The sequence below is a fragment of the Coturnix japonica genome, unplaced genomic scaffold, assembly GCF_054131305.1.
Source record: "Coturnix japonica strain WE unplaced genomic scaffold, WE-NBRP24 Scf070, whole genome shotgun sequence".
Classification (NCBI taxonomy): Eukaryota; Metazoa; Chordata; class Aves; order Galliformes; family Phasianidae; genus Coturnix; species Coturnix japonica.
Window position 1 is genome coordinate 165,669 of NW_028188973.1, and position 19,991 is coordinate 185,659.

A 19,991-nucleotide genomic window follows, 5' to 3' on the forward strand; every position below is an offset into this window, starting at 1 on the left:
TTCCATCTTTTCTGTTCTCCTTTCTCTTTTTCTTCCCTATTTATTTTCATTTTCTCTTTTCTTCCCCATTTCCTTGCCTCTTTTTTCTTGCTTCTTTTCTTCACCTTTCTCTTTCACCTTCTTCCCCTTTTTCTTTTCCATTTCCCTTACTTGCCTTTTTTTTAAAAAAAAGCACAATAAATTCATGAAATGACACTTCTCGACGTACAAACATATAAAAATATCATCTGATACCTCTTTGCGCTGTTCTCACAATCATCAGTAGCTTTGGTAAAGAAAGAAAGAAAGAAAGAAAGAAAGAAAGAAAGAAAGAAAGAAAGAAAGAAAGAAAGAAAGAAAGAAAGAAAGAAAGAAAGATAGAAAGAAAGAAAGAAAGAAAGAGAAAGAAAGAAAAAAGCAGGACTGTGGTACAAATAATAGTGATGAGGGATGGAGGGGAGATATCCTGGCCACCTCTCCCTTCCATTTCCCCACCTTATTTTCTTTTGCTTTTGGTTCTTCTTACCCTATTTGTTTCTCTCTTCCTTCCCCCTTTTCTGTTCTCCTTTCTCTTTTTCTTCCCTATTTTCTCTTCCCCCTTTCCTTCCCCCTTTTTTCTTGCTCTTTTTTTTTACTTCCCCTTTATGTTTCCCTTTCCCTTTCCTTTTATTTCCCTTTCCCTTTATTTCCCTTCCCTTTTTCTTTTCTCTTTTCTATTCTTTTCTTTGGGGAAGCTGTATTTATGTTGTATTTACTTTGGTATTTATCTTACCTTTTTAGAGGAGTTGTGCCTGCTTCTTCTTCTTCAAAAAGGAACAGGGAGCTCTACAGTAGAAGCCTGAAGGTGAGGTGGGCTGGCCTCTCTGTCTGCCTGTGCTCCTTCCTTCCCCCTGGAAAGTTCACCACATGAGACTTTGATAGGCTTCTTCTTACCCTATTTGTTTTACTTTTCCTCCCCCCTTTTGTGTTCTCCTTTCTCTTTTTCTTCCCTATTTAATTTACATTTTCTGTTTACTTCCCCCTTTCCTTCCCTCTTTTTTCTTGCTCTTTCTTTTTCATCCCCTTTATGTTTCTTCTTACCCTATTTGTTTTACTTTTCCTCCCCCCTTTTGTGTTCTCCTTTCTCTTTTTCTTCCCTATTTAATTTTCATTTTCTGTTTACTTCCCCCTTTCCTTCCCTCTTTTTTCTTGCTCTTTCTTTTTCATCCCCTTTATGTTTCCGTTTCCCTTCCTCTTTCCCTTTCCCTTCCACTTCCCCTTTCTCTTTCCCTTTCCCTTCCCCTTTCCCTTTTCCTTCCCTTTTCTCTTTCCTTTCCCTTTTTGTTTCCCCTTCCCTTCCCTTCTTTTCCTTTTAAGAAGCTGTATTTATCTTGTATTTACTTATGTATTTATCTTACCTTTTTAGAGGTGTTGTGCCTGCTTCTGCTGGCTTCAAAAAGGAACAGGGAGCTCTACAGTAGAAGCCTGAAGTTGAGGTGTGGTGGGCTGTCTGCCTGTACTCCTTCCTTCCTCCTGGAAGTTCACCACATGAGGTTTTGATAGGCTTCCATAATGTACGGGTATGGAAAGCTGCAACTAACTCTGCAGATGACTGGTATATACTTAACATCTGAAATCTCAATCAAATTTTCTGCTTGTTGAGTTATTGTCTGGCATTCACTTATTTCCTGATTTGGCCATCACTTCTGGCTGCTCTTTTGACAGATTTTCACTATTTCTGCAGTCACATTGGTCTGGCAACAGGGGAATCAGCTGTGGCTGTGGGTGTGGTGAGAGCAGCACAACCACCCCATCCTTCTCTGAGTCCTCACTTCCTCTGCAGCATTGCTTCACAGACCCTTGCACACCCTAAAAGCAGCGGCCAGCAACCAGCCATAGTGACCTGGGTTTAATTTGTCTGCAGTTGAATACAATTAGTCCCCAGACAAACTTGGGTCGCCTTTTTGTTTCACCAAAAAAATCACTGATGCTGAAGATCTGGCATATGCTCCAGCCTTACAGCTCAAGTCCTGTCACCCGCCCCGCCCTCCCCCATCTCCCCCCCGTCCCGTCCCGTCCCGTCCCATCTAACCCCCCCCCCCCCGGCCGGCAATGTGTGAGTTCAGCTGAAATTGAACTGTATATACAAGACATTTGAGAGCTCCTTGTGAAATGGGCTTGTATTTTAAACTTCCAAGCATCTGGAACCTCAACTGGCTTTGAATGCATCCCTCAACCGAGCCCAATCTGGACACATACCTGAGGGCGGAGAGCAGAGACGATCCGCTTTTGGGAGCCGGGCTGAAAACGGCTGCGCCATAACCCGCATAGTACATCAGGATCACTCCGTCGGGCAAGCGGCTCCATCTAGCGGCCGTGCCCCGTTTCATGCCGGACGCTCGGTGATGTCACCAACGAATGAGCTGACGTTACAGAACGGGGCGACCCTTCCCCGATCCCGGGCAGCCCCAGGATCTTTCTGGGAGCGATATGAGCAGAGCAGGGGTGGGGTGCATTGTAACTGCTCTTCTCAGCGTCACCCGCAGGTTCACCAGCAACTCACTGCAGCGCTCCCTGAGAACCACTGAAAGGGCTTGGTGCTGTGAGCACCTGGAGGAGCTCTTTGTGATAGGGAGTGGCCGAATGTTGCTTCCGGCTTTGCTGCTGGCTAGATTTGCTGGGTGGACTGATATCAAATGCATTACAGTAGTTTGAGGCACCGGGAGATGACTGCCAGGCCCTCTGTCAAAGGAAAAACAAGTCTTTTGGCAGTGTGAAAAATAAACTGGGCTGTTCTCCAGTAGCAACCCAGAAAGATTATTGGATTTTGCACTTTGTTAGTAATTTGTAAGCAAATACTCAAACTATCAAATAGAAAATAATATTTCCTTATTTTATTTTATTTTATTTTATTTTATTTTATTTTATTTTATTTTATTTTATTTTATTTTATTTTATTTTATTTTATTTTATTTTATTTTATTTTAGAATGTGAGCTGAATAACATCTTCATCCTCACCTCCAGATTGCAGTATGGGAGCCAGTTGAGATGTCTCCTTCATGCTTTTGGTCTGGCAATCAGCTACTTTGCTGGATCAAACAGCCTGGAGACCCAATAGTGGCTGTCATCAGATGGTGAAGACATCACAGGCCATTTCCTGTTCCTGCTCCCACTCAGCCCCATCTGCACATTGTTCAGATGCACAGCTTCTGAATGTGCAGCTGCTCAAGGGATATTCTCTCCTTCCCACAGCCACACACACCAGAGATAACTCACATCAAGGACTGGATGTGAGCCCTTGGCAGGGCCCTCCATGACAGGAATCCAAACTGTTTTGAGATCTTTCAGCACATTAACCACTTCACAGCCATCTTTTCTGTGGATGTTATCATAAAAGCTGAGGAGATCTTATCTTTCACTGTTAAGTGCTGGCTCATGAGCAAGGGCTGCTCTGATGTCTCCTCATGCTTAACAACATAATGGTATATTTGAATGAACACATCTTCACTAGCAGACAAGGGTGTGGGTCTAGAGCATAAGCAGAGAATAAATTTTCCCCACCATTTGTGCTGGGAGTGAATTATCCTGTAACATTCTCAGGGAACAGGAAGAAGGAGGAAACTGTAACGAGGCAGTGCCACTTCCATGCTCAGAAGAGGATATGTGAGCATCTTCCTGCACTCAGCTTGAAGTTCCCACACACAAAAGGACCTAGACCCTTGTTTTTCAGTCTTCTGCTGACATATATCATGTAGCACTTCATATGCCTTTATTTTTACTTAGCCTTACTGACATGCCTATATAAACCAGTGTAACTTGTAAGACTGGCATTGTCAAAGTGATTGTTCAGGAAGCTATTTTCACAGTTGAAGGCCAAGAAGATGCTACCCCTTTTCAAGTGCTACATGGAATTTGTTGCTTGTAAAGGTCAGCTTTCATGGTTCATGCTGTAACACTACCCTAATCCTCATCAGGATCAACAACATGGATGATGACAATGATCCTTTTTCTCCACCAGAGTCCTCTGTTTCACTGGCAAAAATACTGGAGGCAGGAAGAAGGCTGTGGGTTGGATCCTTGGGTACTTTTTCCACTGCTGAAATGAAGGCAAGCAAATGACAGATCCAACTGTGCAGCCTTGGGTGTATGAATCAGTATTATCTGCTGGCTGGAGCTCCTGGTAGGTTTTGCACTAAGAAATGATTTTGGTGTCACATTTGACATGAGACTCAGACTATCATGGGGTGTTTTGGGCTCATCTTATACACTATCTCAAGCTCTTTGGGAACAAGCAGCCTATTTTTCATTATGCAATATCGTCTTTATTCATCTACATGTTAATTGCTGGTTTCTAGCCTTTCTAGATCTGTGACCTAAGAATCACAAATCACGACAGGGGCAGAGGCAATTAGTTGTCCTCGGGCTGCTCTCTAAGACTCAAGTGTGTAAATTGCTCTTTCATTCGCACGTGAATTATTCTTAATGTCCCTTCTCTGGTAATAAATACGTGGCTGTGAAGGCATGAAGATGTGTGTGTGTGTGTGTGTGTGTGTGTGTGTGAGGGGGGTGGGGATGGGGGGGGATTAAGAGGGAAAGGTAGCATGACCCTCCCGTTCTCCTTTCTTTTTCAAGTAAAAGCTACCCCTAGGTCTTAACATTCTCTCAAAAAGATAATGCTACCGGTTTGTTTGCTTTCTGCATTCCCCTTGGATGCTAAGGCAAGACTAACGCAGAGAGCATAAAGAAGTTCATATGCACGTTGCCTCATATTGTATACGTGCTTCTCTATTAGCTCTGGACAGAGAGCATAACCAGATGAAAAACGGGTAAGCAGCACAGGTCAGGCAATTCAAAGAGAAAGATGGGGTCTTCAGAAGGGCACCTCAGCTTTATTCCCACTCTCATCTTCTGCAACCCGAGCCAGCAACACCCGCGGCTCCACAGGACGGCCATCGCTCCTGCCTCGGGCAGAGAACAGCCCTCTGCCATGCTGACTGTCTGCTCTGCTCTGCCAGGAGCTGATGGTTTACTTACAGCAGAGGAATGTATCTCCCGTTCTGGACAGCATGGTGACCTCCTGCTCAGCTTACTCAGACTCCTTTCTCAGAGTGACAAAGTGGGTAAATTGCACCAGAAATGCCCTGTCCATTCCCAGGGTGAGAGAGTGAGGCAGACCTGTAGGAGGCCAGTGGCCAGGATTTTCCATTTACATGCCCTTAGTTCCCTCTCAGTCTGGTAGGGGTGACTGTGAGCACAATTTGGAAGCCTTTGCTTGCTTCATGCCATATCTACTTGGGCTCATCACTGTGGGCTTGGGAAACCAGACAAGTACTTCCATTGGTTTCTGCAGACCATCTTTCACATTTGTGCATTCAGAAGCTGTGCTGTGTGAACACAGCCTCTGTCTGCATCAGCTTGCAGTGTCCCCTTCCCCAGCTGCTGATGTTTGTCAGGTCAGCACTGCACTTGCATGAGGGAGGTCAGCAGAACAACATCCTTAGGTAAATGACTGCAAAGGATTTCAAGCAAATACATTGCCCCCTTTTGTGATTGGAGCCCTGGGGTATATCCCTTTTTGTGTGTACCTCTGGTAAAAACGTGGTCCGTGGGCTTTTGCTCTGCCCTTCTTAGCTTCACACACGACAGGCAAGGTACCTGAAACAAGTGCTGAGGGAGGTTGCTAAGCATCCAGCCTTAGAAATATTTAAAGCTCAGCTGAGCAGGGACTAAAACAAATTGCTCTAGATTTTAGGCTAGTTCTGCTTTGAGCAGGAGGTTGAACCAGATGCCTTCAAGGGGTCCTTTCCAAAAAAAGATTATTTTTTTCTAAATGTTGTGTTCTAATCAATGAAGGCATCAGGTTTGATCAGGTTTGGAAGAGAAACCTGTTTTTCTTGCTGGGGAATGAACTGGTTTCTGCAGAACAAGAACTAGGATATATTGATTTATATGCACAGCTCTGAGCCAGCAGATGTGGTGCAGTGGTTCTACCAGTGCTGCTGCACTTACAGAGGAAATGTTGGTCTTCCAGGGTATTCTCTCTGAATATTTACATCTTACAACCAGTGCAATAGGAATCCCAGAGTGAAAATGCTCAAGTTCCTCTGAGAGAACTTGCACACTGGGTTGACTCATTGCTGTCTTGTAACTAGTGAAGAAGGATGGAAGGATTAGTATAGCACATCTGATGCAGGAGAAAAAAGGATGCTTTTCTTATATGTGGAAGAATGAGACAGATGACTGAAAAGAAGCACAAAATGCCTAGGTCATGTCTCATGACTCTTGCAGTTTTGTTCTCACGTGACATTGTAAAGAGAATTTAATTTTATCAGAAAAATGCTTTTTTTTTCTTTTTTCTTTCTTTCCTTCCCTAGGAGCCTGCTCTGTTCCCTATAGGGAGAGTCTGTCCTCTGGTGTCCATAGAGGCATTTGGACTCAGCATTTGTTGACTTCTCTGCCTTCCTTTGCAGACATCAGTGAGGAGAGGCTGGGTGATGCCAGCGGAACAGACAATGCTGAGACCTACAGTGACGAAGACACAGACCAAAGGAATTCCCCAGACATGGCTAAAGCCAAAACCTGCTTCACCCCTGAAAGCCCAGAAATTGTATAAGTGGATGAGGTAGGTTACGCAGTTCAGAAAAATGGTGGGAGCACAGAGAGCCATCCAGAGAGCCCCAAGTACCATGCAGAGCAGAATCACCTACTGATAGAAGGTCCTTCTGGGACAGTTTCTTTACCTTTCAGCTTGAAAGCCAACAGACCTCCACTGGAAGTGCTGAAAAAGATTTTCCCTAACCAGAAGCCAATGGTGCTGGAGTTGATCCTGAAAGGATGTGGTGGTGACCTGGTGAGCGCTGTTGAGGTTCTCTTGTTGTCTCGCTCCAATTTGTAGGAGGGAGGCAAGGTTCTTTGATATGTGTATACCCGGCATGAGATTAAGAAGCAACGGTTCAAATGTTGGTCCAACCAGTTTATTAAAGTCCTAGCCGTTTTTAGGGAGATGGGGAAGGGAAGGTAGGCGATAGAAAAAGTAGGAAATATAAGCAAGGAGTCTGTGCAGAGAGCAAAAGAGATAGTCACCACCGTGGGTCCAGCGAGGTACACAATAGGTCCAATGATCTCAGGAACTTGTCTGATCACCGCAGGGGATGGGGGACAGCCAGGGAGCTCCGGAGCAAGCTGGTCCCGGGGGTTCTTCCGACGAGGTTTTCCCCTCAGGGAATTCTCCATCAAAGGTGTCTTTGGGAGTTTGTCTCCCAAGTCCCCAGTTTAGCGAGGGTCTTTTATCCCCCATTTCGGTGGGGGTTTTTCTTCTTCTTTGAAGTTTGACTCAGCATTTTTGGGAATGTATCTCGAGCAAACATTGAACTTCCAAACAAGCAGGTAAATACACTTTGTAATAGGGTTTAAAACCAGCTTTTGTGACATTCCTGGCCCACAGATAAGCCAGCAAGGAGGGGCGGGGGGGGGGGGGGAAAGGCTCTGTTGCCAGACACAAGCATTATCGCCTTCTGCAGTGGTCAGCTCCTTCGAGCAGCACCCCTGAAGAAGACTGCAAATCCTGCTTCTGCTTATCTTTGCAATCATAAGCAGAGGTACTGTGGCACAACAACACCCACCATTCACCCTCCTAGATAGTTAGCAGTCGCCAGTCAGAGTCTTATCATCAGAAAGGCCTCACGAAGCAAGGTTTGAGACAATAAAAGAAAAACAGTTCAGTCCTTCACACCACCCCGTGGCTCAAAGGTTGCTTGAAATTGATGCAGAAATGACCATTCACGGTGGTGAGGAAAGGGAAAAAAAAAAAGTAAGCATAAAGGAAAGAGGGATGGGTGATATGGGGGAATTAAATGTTAAACATTTAACAATCACAAAGACAGTGACAGTTTCTTTTTCTTTCTTTTGTTTCCCAGCAGAGGGTGAATAACCTCCAGCAGGAAGACCAAACAGTGGCAACCGACAGCTCATAGTGATCTTATGCACTGTGGTCTGTGGGTTTTCAGTGAGCAGAACCTTGACATCTTGGAAGTGGAACATATCTTTCAGAGAAAGATGACCTTTGGCCAAGCTGGGGCAAACTGTTCATACTACAAACATGATGGCTGAAAAAATGCAGGGTCAGCAATGCAGTTATCAGCAATTATTAAATCCTATCTCTTTTGATAAACTGTTGTGGGGGTTTTTTTTGTTTGTTTGTTTGTTTGTTTTTCCTTTGTGAAAGCGCTGAAATTAAAATAGTCATTCTTTCAGGAATCATAGAATATCTTTTGACTAAATTCACAATTATTATTATTATTATTTTTAAATAAAGTAAACATAAACATGTTAAAAACAAAAACCAAACACATTTTGTTTGTCTGCAGACAACTTCTGCAGTATTTTGGCTATTTACAAGTTCCATTAAAGCAAACAAACCAACAGGAAAATAAACTAACCAACCAACCAAACTGACCCAAACAAACCAATTGGACTGACCAGCAGTTATATGTCTAGGAAAGGATACTGTTCATACAGCTGTGTTTCCAGGCTGCCACTAAATGTGGATGTCATTTCTAGACTTCACTCAACATGCAGCAAGGATCTGGGGCCCTTGGCATATTGGCAGGGCCCCATGATGCTGGAGTCTGCTCCTTATGTCTTTACCTGTGGGTAATCCTAACTCCATCCTGCCTTTACAGTGTGGGCAAATAGGAGATGAGAGAACCTCTGCTTCCCTATGCACCATAATGTACTATTGCATCCCATCCCATCCCATCCCATTCCATCTCATCCCACTCCTGGCACCTGGCCCACACACACTACCCAATTGCACCTTTTCCTTTGCATCAGCTGGTTCCTGCAGGTCCCAGGTCCCAGCCCTCTGTTTTCTGGCTCCGTCTCGTGGTAAAATAAGGGAGAAGACGCGTGGGTGAAGAGGAAGGAGTGAAACTGGCTGCGTGTCTGGAAACCATAAAGAACGAGCTTAAGCATCAAGAAGATCAGCGAAGCCTTTGTTGTAGTCCTGCAATTAAGTGGTCCTATTTCATTTTTATTTGATATTTTTTTAGGGGGCGATACCGCAGCCACGAGTCACTTGGAGCAAGAGGACTTCCCCTCATTTCACGGCGCAGTTCTCGCTCTGGGTGCGCGGAGCGGCTGAGCCCAGGTGCATTTTCTGTGGTGCTCCTCCTGTCAGGACGGTGATTTCACGGCTCACCACCCGCCTGTGCGCACAACACAGACGGTAACTCCGCAGGAAGCCCTTCTTCCGGCTGCTCCGCACTCAGCCGCTCCGCGGGGCGGCTGCGATCAGAACACAGCGCTGTGCTGCGCTGCCCCACGTCCCTCCCCGCGGCTCCGCAGTTGGCTGCGTGCTCCCCGCGGCCCCGACGTGCCCTCCTTGCGGCCCCAGGGCCACTCTGCGAACGCTGGCTGAACAGGCTGGCCTCGCGTTCGTGCTGACACGTTTGAAGAACGATTTGGATTCTCCCAGTATACTGTTTCAGTCATTCACTCCTTATGTGGACGTGAGTGGGGGAGTAGGATTGAGGCTAAATTTATATGTTAATTTTAATACTGAAGCCATCCTGTATTTGAAGAAGAAGATTAATTCTTCAATTTCATTTCTTACTTGATATTGCATATTGCCATTACTGGGAAATAAAATGATTTCTGAATGCGCACTTTCCAAACTTCAATTCTAGTGGGCATATAACCCTCAAGCATCATTCTTCTCCCTTCCCTATAACCAACTAACTTAATGCAGAATCTTAATGTTCCTGCACTCGTCTGCCACTGGCAGATAACAAGCCTTCTTCCCCAAGCACATTTTGATAATGCAGTGTCTCAGCAGCTTTCTGCATGACTCAGCAGCTCCTGGTAGGATGCTGTGTGTACACTGGAAATCTCAGCTGAGATTTCCCTTAGAGAGACTAATTACATTGATCTCCACAGTAACACAGTACCAGAGGGCCGTAACCACAGCTGTGTGACAAACACATGGACACACAGTGTGAGTCCTGACATCACATGGAAGGTCAAACTTTTGTGCAGGTACTGGGCAGTAGACCTTGTAGATGGTAAGTTTAGAGCATCGTATGTGTTGAAAGATTGGGAATGCAGAGGGAGACATACTTCTAGGAGAACTGCCGTTGGAGACCAGGCTTCGTTAGAGTCTCAGCAGAACAGAAACATGTACAGAACCTTTGGGAATGCGGCTTGTTATTTCTGTATTCACTCTATGGAAAATGAAGATGAGACATGGGCAACTCTCACAAGGGTACATCCCTGCTCTGCCCACTGATCTGAGGGAGATCTCGTAGCTCAGTTTGAGCGGCAGATGTCTCTTTCTCCATCTCCATGAGGTAAAAAAAGCTGCTACAAGGAGTACATGGCTATTACCTGTAAATTCTCCAGTGCTCTGTAAGAACTGGACACCAGTGCTGGGGCTGATTACCTTTAATATGTTCATTAATGATACTGACAGTGGGGTTGAGTGCACCCTTAGCAAGCTTGTGGATGGCACCAAGCTGTGGGGTGCAGTTGACACTCCAGAGGGACAGGATGCCATCCTGAGGGACCTAGACAGTGCTGAGCAATGGGCACAAGTAACATTATGAGATTCTATAAATCCAAGTACAAGATGTTGCACCTGAGCAGAGGCAAACCCAATACCAATACCACCTGTGGGATGAAAGGATTCAGTGCAGCCCTGTTGGAAGTAACCGCGGGAGACAAGTCTCATGCTATCATGGTCAACAAGCCTCGTTTACTAGGTGTTACAGCATCTCAGTTATACAATCAGTAATAAGTTCATGTATATTGCAAAAGTAAAGCTCAGGATTGGTGGGTTACACATTACTTCATCTGACCTTTGTGGTTAGTCTTGTGGATACTTTTTCTTTACAGCTATGTCTTCACCTTGCTACACATCTTGTTTTTCCCTCAGGCCGTCCTTGCCTCTAGCTACATATCCTGTCTTTAGCTACATACCCTGTCTTTTCACATCCTGATTTCTTCTCAGCTGCCTAGCCCGTGATCGGCCCTAGGATAGACCGTCTTTGTCTTCAGTCACGTTCATTCTTTTACAATTTCACTAATGGAATCTCTTCATGTCCTTTCTCACAAAGCCATTCTGCATAAACACTCTCCACACTTCCCCCGTTTTCTTTTAAACTGAAAAGGGGTTTGATTTACTGACCGATTAATCATATTTAACAATCAGTTCAGTTCATTTGTTCAATCAGTTCTCATGTAGTTTTATCCTGCTCCATAGCTGCTGCTCTGTGAACTTCTCATCTTGATCCATGGCTGCTGCTCCGTAGAATTCTTCTTGTATTACAACAATTTCAAGATACTGCCTATAGAGTAACAACACTACTTAAATTAATAACATAACTATTATAACTCAATCAAGACCTCGATTAACAATACTCTAAAAGTGAAAAAAGAGACAAGTCAAATACAACTTAACAACATTACTGTTAAACCTGCTGTAAAGGACAAATGTGTTTGCTCTGCAACCTAAGTTTCTGCAACCTGAAAATAAATCTGTGAGGGTCCCATTGTGTTAATCTGTAACTGATCAGGAAAAGTCTTCAATTTTCATATATTCTGATATATTGATTTTAATGACCACTAAAATTTGTGCAATAAATGCTTTTAAGATGCTCATAACCATGCTCTACCGACTGAGTTATCCGGGCTAATAATTGATTAATGATCGTGCAATTTTATGAAGTAGCATGTCAAATAGAACCAATTTTAGAGGACAAATGGACTAGAGTATCAGTAGGGGCATTAATACTTATTGACCCTTGAGAAACAGCAAGCTGTGTTGGTGGTGGATGAGACAGATAGTGCCAGCAGGGCGTCCCCTGCTTCAAGGTGCACCTTTCCTCTCTCACCCATCACAGATTCTCTCCTGCATTCAGGGTCTGAAGGATTTCTTCCAGTTGTATACCACATCCGCATGGCCAGTGCGTGATATAGAGCCCAAGTGGAACACCTGCTTGGAAAACAAAATAAACTATCAAATTCAGTTCTATTAGCATGCACTTTTGTCAAATGATGCATGGTTATATTTTCAGATCCCAATTAATTGGATGTAAAAGAGATATCTGTTCTATGATACAGGGTCATCTCTTTGTCTGGGATTCCTTTCCAGGTTTTGTCTTTGCAAATTAAGAAAAGCTAATTAATAGGCTAATAATATCATAACCAAACAGTACTAAAACATTAAAAGAGCTATTCCTGTAGATTCTAGCATTGATTAGATCAAATCCTGTTTAATACACATCTGATCTATTACTAAAATAGAAGAAGCACACAACATCCTAGCTAATGCCTTAAACTCTAAATCTTGAGACTGCATTGGTAAAACAGAAAATCACACACTATGTCAAACTATTTGTAATATTATCTATAACACAGCAAGTTACAAAGCAATACCACTAAGTAAGAAACACACAATTACAATTACTATAAAGGCTGGATGCTATTTTCTGCCTTCAGATGAGACCAAACGTATCATGCTGGAACCCACGTAGGGCCAGTCCCTGTGGAAATAAGAGCATATTCACGACCCCAAGTTGTCGATGGTAGGGGACAGTCCCAAAGTCCTGTGGCCATATTCCAAACATTAACCATAGGCTGTTCCTTTAGCACTGGGGAAGCCTCAAAATGACGATCCACATAAGCTGTATCTCTATGAACACGATTCAAAAAATTCAGCACAAACAAAACAAGCAAAACCTTGCATAATATTTCTTGTAGTGTGTCTCCCATATTCCCCCTTTTTGTTTAATAATAAGAATGGATTTCAATGTTTGATAAATGTGATCAGTGATAGCTTGTTCAGTGGGAGAATGAGCAATGGCTGTAGTATGTCTCAAACACCCTTTTTGGAGGAAAGTTTGAGTGGCCTTAGAGGTATATGCAGGCCTATTCTCTGTTTTTGTAGTATGTGGGATTCCCATAGCAGTATAAGCAGATAACCAGTGTTTACGGGTGTCATGACTGTGTTCACCTGTATGTGCTGTGGCAAATACGTAAGAAGAATGAATATCTATTGTTACATGTGCATATTTTAGACGGCCAAATTCAGGAATGTGAGTGACATTTGTCTGACACAGTTGAAGAGGTGCTGTGTCACAGGGATTTGTCCCAGTCTGAGGCAAAGAGCTATCAGTCAAATTATGTAGCTGATATTCAGTCATCAACACGGTGTATTGCATAGGAGAGAGGATCATTCTTAACACAGTTTTCCAATCGTGAGGGGTCATAGCGTAACTGTCACTGTTTGTAACCAAAAGATTGTATGGAAAGGCTGACTGAAGTCCGAATGTTCTCACTGACTCCCTTAGCTCCTTCACTGCCTCGTAAGGCAGGGATTCCCAACGGGGGACCTGATTAGGAAAGGTTTGCAACGTGTCAGCATCACCCCTTAATATTGTTTCTTTTCTGCACGGCTCTAAGACATCACAGGATGCTGTAGGGAAATTTGTCATTTATCAGGAGGAAATGCATTCCTCCTGCATTCGCTTTCTGGATCTTCTGGACCTGGGTCACAACGATCCCCTGGTTTCAGTCCATCCGTGTCTTTAACCACGTTACACGCGCACGACGAGGGGGGGGGGGGGGGGCGGCAGGCGGCCGCTGGCTGGGAACGGCTGCTTGTGTCGGAGCGCGGCCGCTGTTCTTTCTCGCGCTGCTTCTCACGTTTCCCGACTCCCTCTAGCATACAGCAGCGTTGTGGGTGTTGGATTGACACTTGCTGCACCAAATCCCAGTGGCTTGGCACTCGTGACGGATGTGGCCAGTTTTTTCACAACGGAAACATTTCACGCGGGAGCTGTTCTGCGAGCGTGGGCTTGTAGCGACTGCAGCTTGGAGGGGTGCAAGGGCTGCTAAAACCCGAGTATGCGAGGATCTAGATTGCTCCTGAAATGCCTTTGCCTGCTCTTGCAACCCGTCACTAATTTTCTGTAAAGCACTCCTAAGAATGCCTGGGTTCCAGTTGGAACCGAAGCAGCCTTTTCTAGCAACTCGGGGATTGACCAATCTCCGGGCAATGTATTAACCAGAGATCGGGTTGAGGAATTGCCATTTTGGAGCACACGTTGTTTAATCAATGCCCCTTGCATATATTCTGGAACACTAGCCTTCTTGATGGCATCCACAACCTTATCTATGAAATTACCTAGCGGCTCCTCACGCCCCTGTCTTATTCCCATGTAAATGGGCGTTCCCCCCGCAGCTTTTCTACTATCCATAGCTTTCCTGGCTATATTCCTAGTTTCTCGCAAAACTTCAGGATCAGAAATCGCCTGAGCCTCTATTCGAGTCCATGCCCCAAGACCCAACAATTGTTCCATTGTTACACCTGCTAAGGGGTCTCCTGGTCCTCTCTGTACTGCTGCGGACGCCACAGCCTGCTGATGCCAATGAGCATTAAACAATATTAACTGATGAGGGGTAGAGATCAATTTCGTTATGCTTCTAATATCTGCTGGGAGAAGGATATGCGCACTAAAAAGATCATCTATCATTTGCCTGGCCGGTTCACTAGTCACCCCATATGTCCCTACTGTAGCCCGCAACTGTGATAACATCTTCCAGTCCAGAGATTGAATCTCAGCCTGGACTCCTCCCTGCGGCAAGGGAGTGTAAACAACAGGGAATGCAAGATTCTCAGTCGCTGTCTGTACTAACTCATTATCGCCATCCTCCATCCCGTGCCTTGCCAGCATAGACCACAACTCGCGTCTTTCCCTTGCGACAGTCCCCGCAAGATCAGACCCAGCCCCAGAGATCGGACCCGACCCGCGCAGAATTGACGGCTCCGGAGCCACCGGGAGCTCAGAGCAGCCGGACGGCTGCGGCTGCGGCACAGGCGGTGCCGAGACATGGAGCGGCGCCGAGGCAGCTCCGGACGGCGGAGCTCCGGACGGCGGAGGGGGAGGGCTAGAGGAGACCTCCGTGGGCTCCGTTCCTAGGTCAGCCTGCATTTCGCGAGGGGGTGCAGAGGGCGCTGAGGCTGCAGCCGGCAAGGTAACGGAGGAAAAAACAGGGGGGTTCGGGACACTAGTGCCCCATGGCAGCCCATCATCTTGATTCTGTTTTTGCGCAGCTTGAGCTTCCCGAGCTGCCCTTTTTTCCGCCTGACTCATCAACAACTCGTTATGCACTGCTTTCCACAACTTACTTCTCTTTTTTGCTGGCTTATCATCGTCTAAAACTAACTGCCACAGTTTATCCCCATACCGCCGCCACTCCTCTAAGGTGTGCACTGAGTGGGGATTTGCAAAAAAGCCATATGAGACCGCGCGGCTCAATAAAGCAGGGAGATCCTTTACTAAGTCTATACCTTTAAACTGTCTCCGCCTAAGAAAAGCGGAAAATAAATCATATGCTGCTTGCCTGTCCATATTTACTCACGTCGGTTCCGTTGCAGCCCTCCAGGCTTCGGCAGCACGTATCTGCATAAACACTCTCCACACAGCCCTGCCAAAAAACACCTGGCAATGCGCCCCTTGTGTCATGGTTTTGTAATGCCGCTATCAATATTCCACATCATAACATCATGTGCAGTATGGATCATTGAAAGGTTCATACTCCAGTTCCGTGGAATAAGCCCTGAATTTTCCTGTTCGTTGTGGGAGAGTCAGACCAGATGGCCATCAGAGGTCCCTTCCAACTCTGAGGTTTCTGTGATTCTATAATTCTGTGAAAGCTTAGCACCTTAGAAGACAAACATTCAAACTATTAGACAAGCCAGGTACTTGACCAGGAAATTAGAATTTGGAGCCTACTAAGTGAATTATCCTCAACGAGAAATTCTGTTATTGTCTCCAGAGAGAACAGAGTTTTATTCCAGTCAGGCAGTTATCCCACTTGTTCCCTTCTCACAGGATTTCACTGTTTGGTTTTGTTTGTTTGTTTGTTTGTTTTTTAATGGTCAAATATTCTGTTATCATGATACAATAAATTAGTATTTGCTACCGTCTAGTGGTAGCATTTATTTTATTGCCTCTACATGCTTTGTTCTGCAATAACGTTCTTTTCTCCTCAGAAATTCCTAAGCTGATCTTGACTTTATGCTTCTTCGCAGTAGTAAAGGCAAGGAAGGAAAAGCCTGCGTACTTTTAGTGATGGAGCTTTTTACATTCATGGTGATATTTTTCTCTTCCTTTCCAAATGTTTTTTTCTTTAAGAGAATTTTGTCTTCAGCTTTTTGTTGAAGGATTTTACTGACACCACTGCGACATTGGATGACGACATCCAAGGTACGTTAGGAGCTAAACTTGTGCTTTCTGCCACCACCATCAGTGAAGGAAGGGTGAATTTAATGAGCTAAGTGAAAAGAACACTTCAGTATTTGAAGAACGTGAAAGCAGCTTTTTCTCAGTACAGCTGGACACATTTCCAAGACAAGAAAAATAAATAAATAAAGAGCTTCAACAAAAATAAAGAGCTTCAACAAACGAATAAATAAACAATCCCATTTAAATCCAAGAAATTGCATGGATTTTATGTTGGGGTACTAAGTTGTTGTTGTAAGGATTTATGAGTGCATACAATTGTTCTGAGTAGATGGGCTGTTCTAGAATAGCTGAGTTGGGCCTGTAGGTTAAGAGTTAGTGGGCGGGGGGTTTAGGTAGGTGTGTGTATAGGTTCTTTTGCGTGCATCGGGTTTTGCCTAGTGGGTGTACGCATCTGCATGGGATTTAGGATGGTATATAAGGAGTGTGATGCAACAATAAATTGAGAGAAGACATCATGGCGTCCATGTTTGTATCTCTCCCCCAGACAGTTGAGGTCCTGGGACAAGTCAGGTTAGTTGGCGGATACGTCAATTTTACTTATACAACAAAAATGAAACTATTCAAAAATATGATTCCCAGGGATGCTGCAGATGGATGCTGGTGTATGAAATCCTCACTTCTGTTATAGACCACGCGTGCTGTGCTGCTCCTCTGTTTAGCTCTGTAGGTACCGGGAGCAATTTATGTGTTTTGAAGAACTGTCCAACCTGATAACTCATCTTTGCCACATTAAAAGATAGTTTTGTTGATGGCTGTTGGAGTACACAAGCTCTGATAAGACAGTGCAAAAAGGCAGCAGAAAAAAAAAAAAAAAAAAGGAAAAGAAAAAAGAAAAAGGAAAGCTATGAATGTTAAACGTGGAAGGCTGCATTGTGCCCAAGTACCAGTGTGCAGGAAACATGGCCTGCAGCACTCCTGGGAAAGGGTGATGGAAGATAAAGAAGGCTGTGTCATAACATACCTTTGATGAAGAGAAACCACTGGGAAAAACAGATGTGGCATCCCTGAAGTCATCACTTTTTTTCCTGCCCCTGCGTTGAGTACAGATACATGTTGGGCAGAGAAATGGCTTGAGAGCAGCCCTGAGGAGAGGGCTGTGGGGCTGTGGGTTGAGGTAAGATTCAATATGAGCTGGCAATGCGTGCTTGCAGCCCAGAAGGCCACCAGTAGCCTAGACTGCATGAAAAGAAGCGTGAGCAGGCTTTGAGCAAGCTGGTCTAGAGGGAGGTGTCCCCTCCAGCAGGAGGGCTCCCTGGGATCAGCCTTGGGAGCAGTGGGCATCCTGCAGACGGCACGGCTCTGGGAAGTCCCGCGCGTCCCTGCGCGCAGCGCGGCGCCGGCGGGGCTCCGCCGAACGGGGAAGGGGCGGCGCGACCCCGCGCCCTCCCAGGCACCCCCGCTGCGCCGCTCTCCCACCGCCCCCCGGGCCTCCGAGGGGCGAGCCGACCCGCCTCCGTCCCGCGGGGGCCGGCCGTCAGGGAGCCCGAGCCCGCGCCGCTGAGGCGGACGGAACCGCCTCTCTTCGCCCCGCCGTTGGCTCCGACCGGGAGCCTGTGTGAGGCCGCCGCTCCGCAGTGGAGCCGCGGCCGGGCGGGCGGCACCGGGCATCGCTATGGAGAGGAACCCCATCCCGGTGCTGACGGTGCAGACGACGCCCTACGAGGACCAGCGGCCGACGGGCGGCGGGGGGCTGCGGCGCCCCACGGGGCTCTTGGAGAGCCAGCGCAACTACCTGCCCAGCTTCGTGCAGAGCCTGCTCTCCTCCGTCGATCTCCGCGACCGCCAGGGCTGCACCATGGTGGTGGGCAGCGACGGCCGCTACTTGAGCAAGACGGCCATCGAGATCGTCGTCCAGATGGCCGCGGCCAACGGGGTAAGCTCTCCATGCACATGGCCAGAAAATGCCTGGAGATAAAGCAGCTGAGCCCTGTTCATGGTTCACATATATCAGCACCAATGTTCCTTTTAACCTTTAATAGTTTTATTTAGAAAGGAGGTGCCTGTCTCAGAGTCGTATGTGACTTGATATTCTGAGATTCTTGGAATCTCAGAACTGTGGGGGTTGGAATGGACAACTGGGGATCATCAAGTCCAATCCTGCTAAAGCAGGTTCATGACAATAGTTTTGTTCTAGGTTCTATCATTTCACTCAAGAATCTTGGTTGTATTTCAAATAGATTTTTGCATTGCTATTAAAGTAGAGGGAGAATTTTGTCTTAGAGACTGTCATTGATCTGTATTACTAGCAGCAGGAGGAGTAAGAACATATCTCTGACACCAGTGTGGTAACAAGTGACTTAAGATTGTAAGTCAGGTAATTTAATGACTGTAATGGCAGCTACGGGGAGGAGATGTTAGAGGGTTGGACTACTACATACTGTATCAGATTAACGGATGATTTAGTTGCCTGGAAGTAGAATAAAATGTCAGGTAACAGAGGCATCTAAGTAAAGTGTACTGAAAGAACAGACCTACAGAACAGTGAGGATTGGTAAGTGCAGAAATAGTTTTTCATTTCTAGCTTTTTCATTGATAGTTGGCCATAAAAATAGTTCCTTACAATGTAGTCACTTAAGCAGTATGAATGAAAATCATACATTGTGTAAAATGATTTTGGCATAGTTTAAATGCAAATTAATTTGAGCGTTTTTTAAACATGCTCAATCCAGTTGTTTTAATTATTGTCTAGCACTTGACAGAGGAGAAGCCAGAAGGCCTTGTCAACGAAGCATCTCGGTATGGATATCAAAACCACTTTTTTAATCATAGTCAGTGACTGCACTGTGCGGAAGATCATTCAAAATTGATTCTTTTTCTTTTCTAAGGTTTTCCCCTCCCTTGCTTTTAAACAGAGGTAGAAAACAAAACTTACTCTGTACTTCATTTGATCATTCTGCTTAGATATGAATTTTCTAATAAGTAGGTTGATCTGAAAATAATGCCTCCTCTTTTTTTCCATGGAAACTACAACAGATAGAGTACAAATAACAGGTTGAAAGAAGCTCAACTTTCAGCTACAAAAACAGTTTCCAGTATAGTCTCCTCACCATTAGCTATACATTTTTGCTAGCAGTGAAAAAGCCTCAGCATGCTGTGCTTGTAAACATTTCAGTGGCCATGGCTTGTCTTTCATGTCACTGTCTGCTGCTACTTTTGTCTACTGAAATGCACAAGCCACAAGTAACCTCAAGAAGCTAATACTGTAGTCGTTCCATGATGTTTTAGTTGGCTGATGGTTTGGTTAATGTTTGCCTTCCTGTACTAACAATATAGTAATTTTACAGTGCTATGAGAGACATACTGCTTCTGCCTTACAAAAAACTGCTTGTTCAAGGTGTTCCTTTTTTCTTTTTCCAAATGCATAGGCAGGTTGCATTAGCTGATCTTGTAATCGTCAATAAAACGGATTTGGTGTCAAGGGAAGAATTGAATAAAGTCAGAACAACTGTCAGGTATGAAATTTCTGGTATAACCGTGACATTGTACATGCTCAAATGTTATTAGAAATTAGATCTCATGATTGTTCCAACAGATCGTGTAGTGAAAAAGAGCAGTGAGAAAGCAGTGAAAAAGAGTCTGCCCCTTTCTGGAGATGTTTCCAGTGCATTTCTGTGCTTCCACAGTCTTATCAGCTTGCCTAAGTAAGATTTGATGTTACCTGCTCAGAAGTGTAGAATTATAGAATAGAATCCAAGAATGCTCTTAAGTTGGAAGGAACCTTCAAG

The 19,991-nt window shown here is 45.1% G+C and overlaps 2 protein-coding genes and 2 long non-coding RNA genes across 4 annotated transcripts in view; 3 read left to right on the forward strand and 1 right to left on the reverse strand.

Moving 5' to 3' along the window:
- Window positions 1-823, forward strand: part of LOC146751615 (phosphoglucomutase-like protein 5) — a 63,498-nt gene extending 62,675 nt beyond the window's left edge. Inside the window, exon 7 of the mRNA XM_085533900.1 lies at window positions 760-823. The gene's annotated coding sequence lies outside the window, so the exon portion shown is untranslated. The remainder of the gene's footprint in view (window positions 1-759) is intronic.
- On the reverse strand, window positions 273-2,612 carry LOC146751616 (uncharacterized). The gene is made up of 3 exons (XR_014941293.1): window positions 2,218-2,612; window positions 1,377-1,491; window positions 273-869 (listed from the first exon to the last, which is right to left on the reverse strand). It is a non-coding gene; the product is annotated as an uncharacterized LOC146751616 (long non-coding RNA).
- On the forward strand, window positions 2,612-7,043 carry LOC146751617 (uncharacterized). The gene is made up of 3 exons (XR_014941297.1): window positions 2,612-4,139; window positions 6,430-6,581; window positions 6,691-7,043. It is a non-coding gene; the product is annotated as an uncharacterized LOC146751617 (long non-coding RNA).
- Window positions 7,044-15,035: 7,992 nt separating this feature from the next.
- LOC146751618 (uncharacterized) lies at window positions 15,036-19,720 on the forward strand. Its single transcript, XM_085533905.1, has 4 exons — window positions 15,036-15,223; window positions 16,185-16,227; window positions 17,488-18,139; window positions 18,956-19,720. Exons 1-4 carry the CDS (start codon window positions 15,036-15,038, stop codon window positions 19,027-19,029), a joined length of 957 nt encoding a protein of 318 aa, XP_085390031.1. The 3' UTR covers window positions 19,030-19,720.
- Window positions 19,721-19,991: the final 271 nt, after the last annotated feature.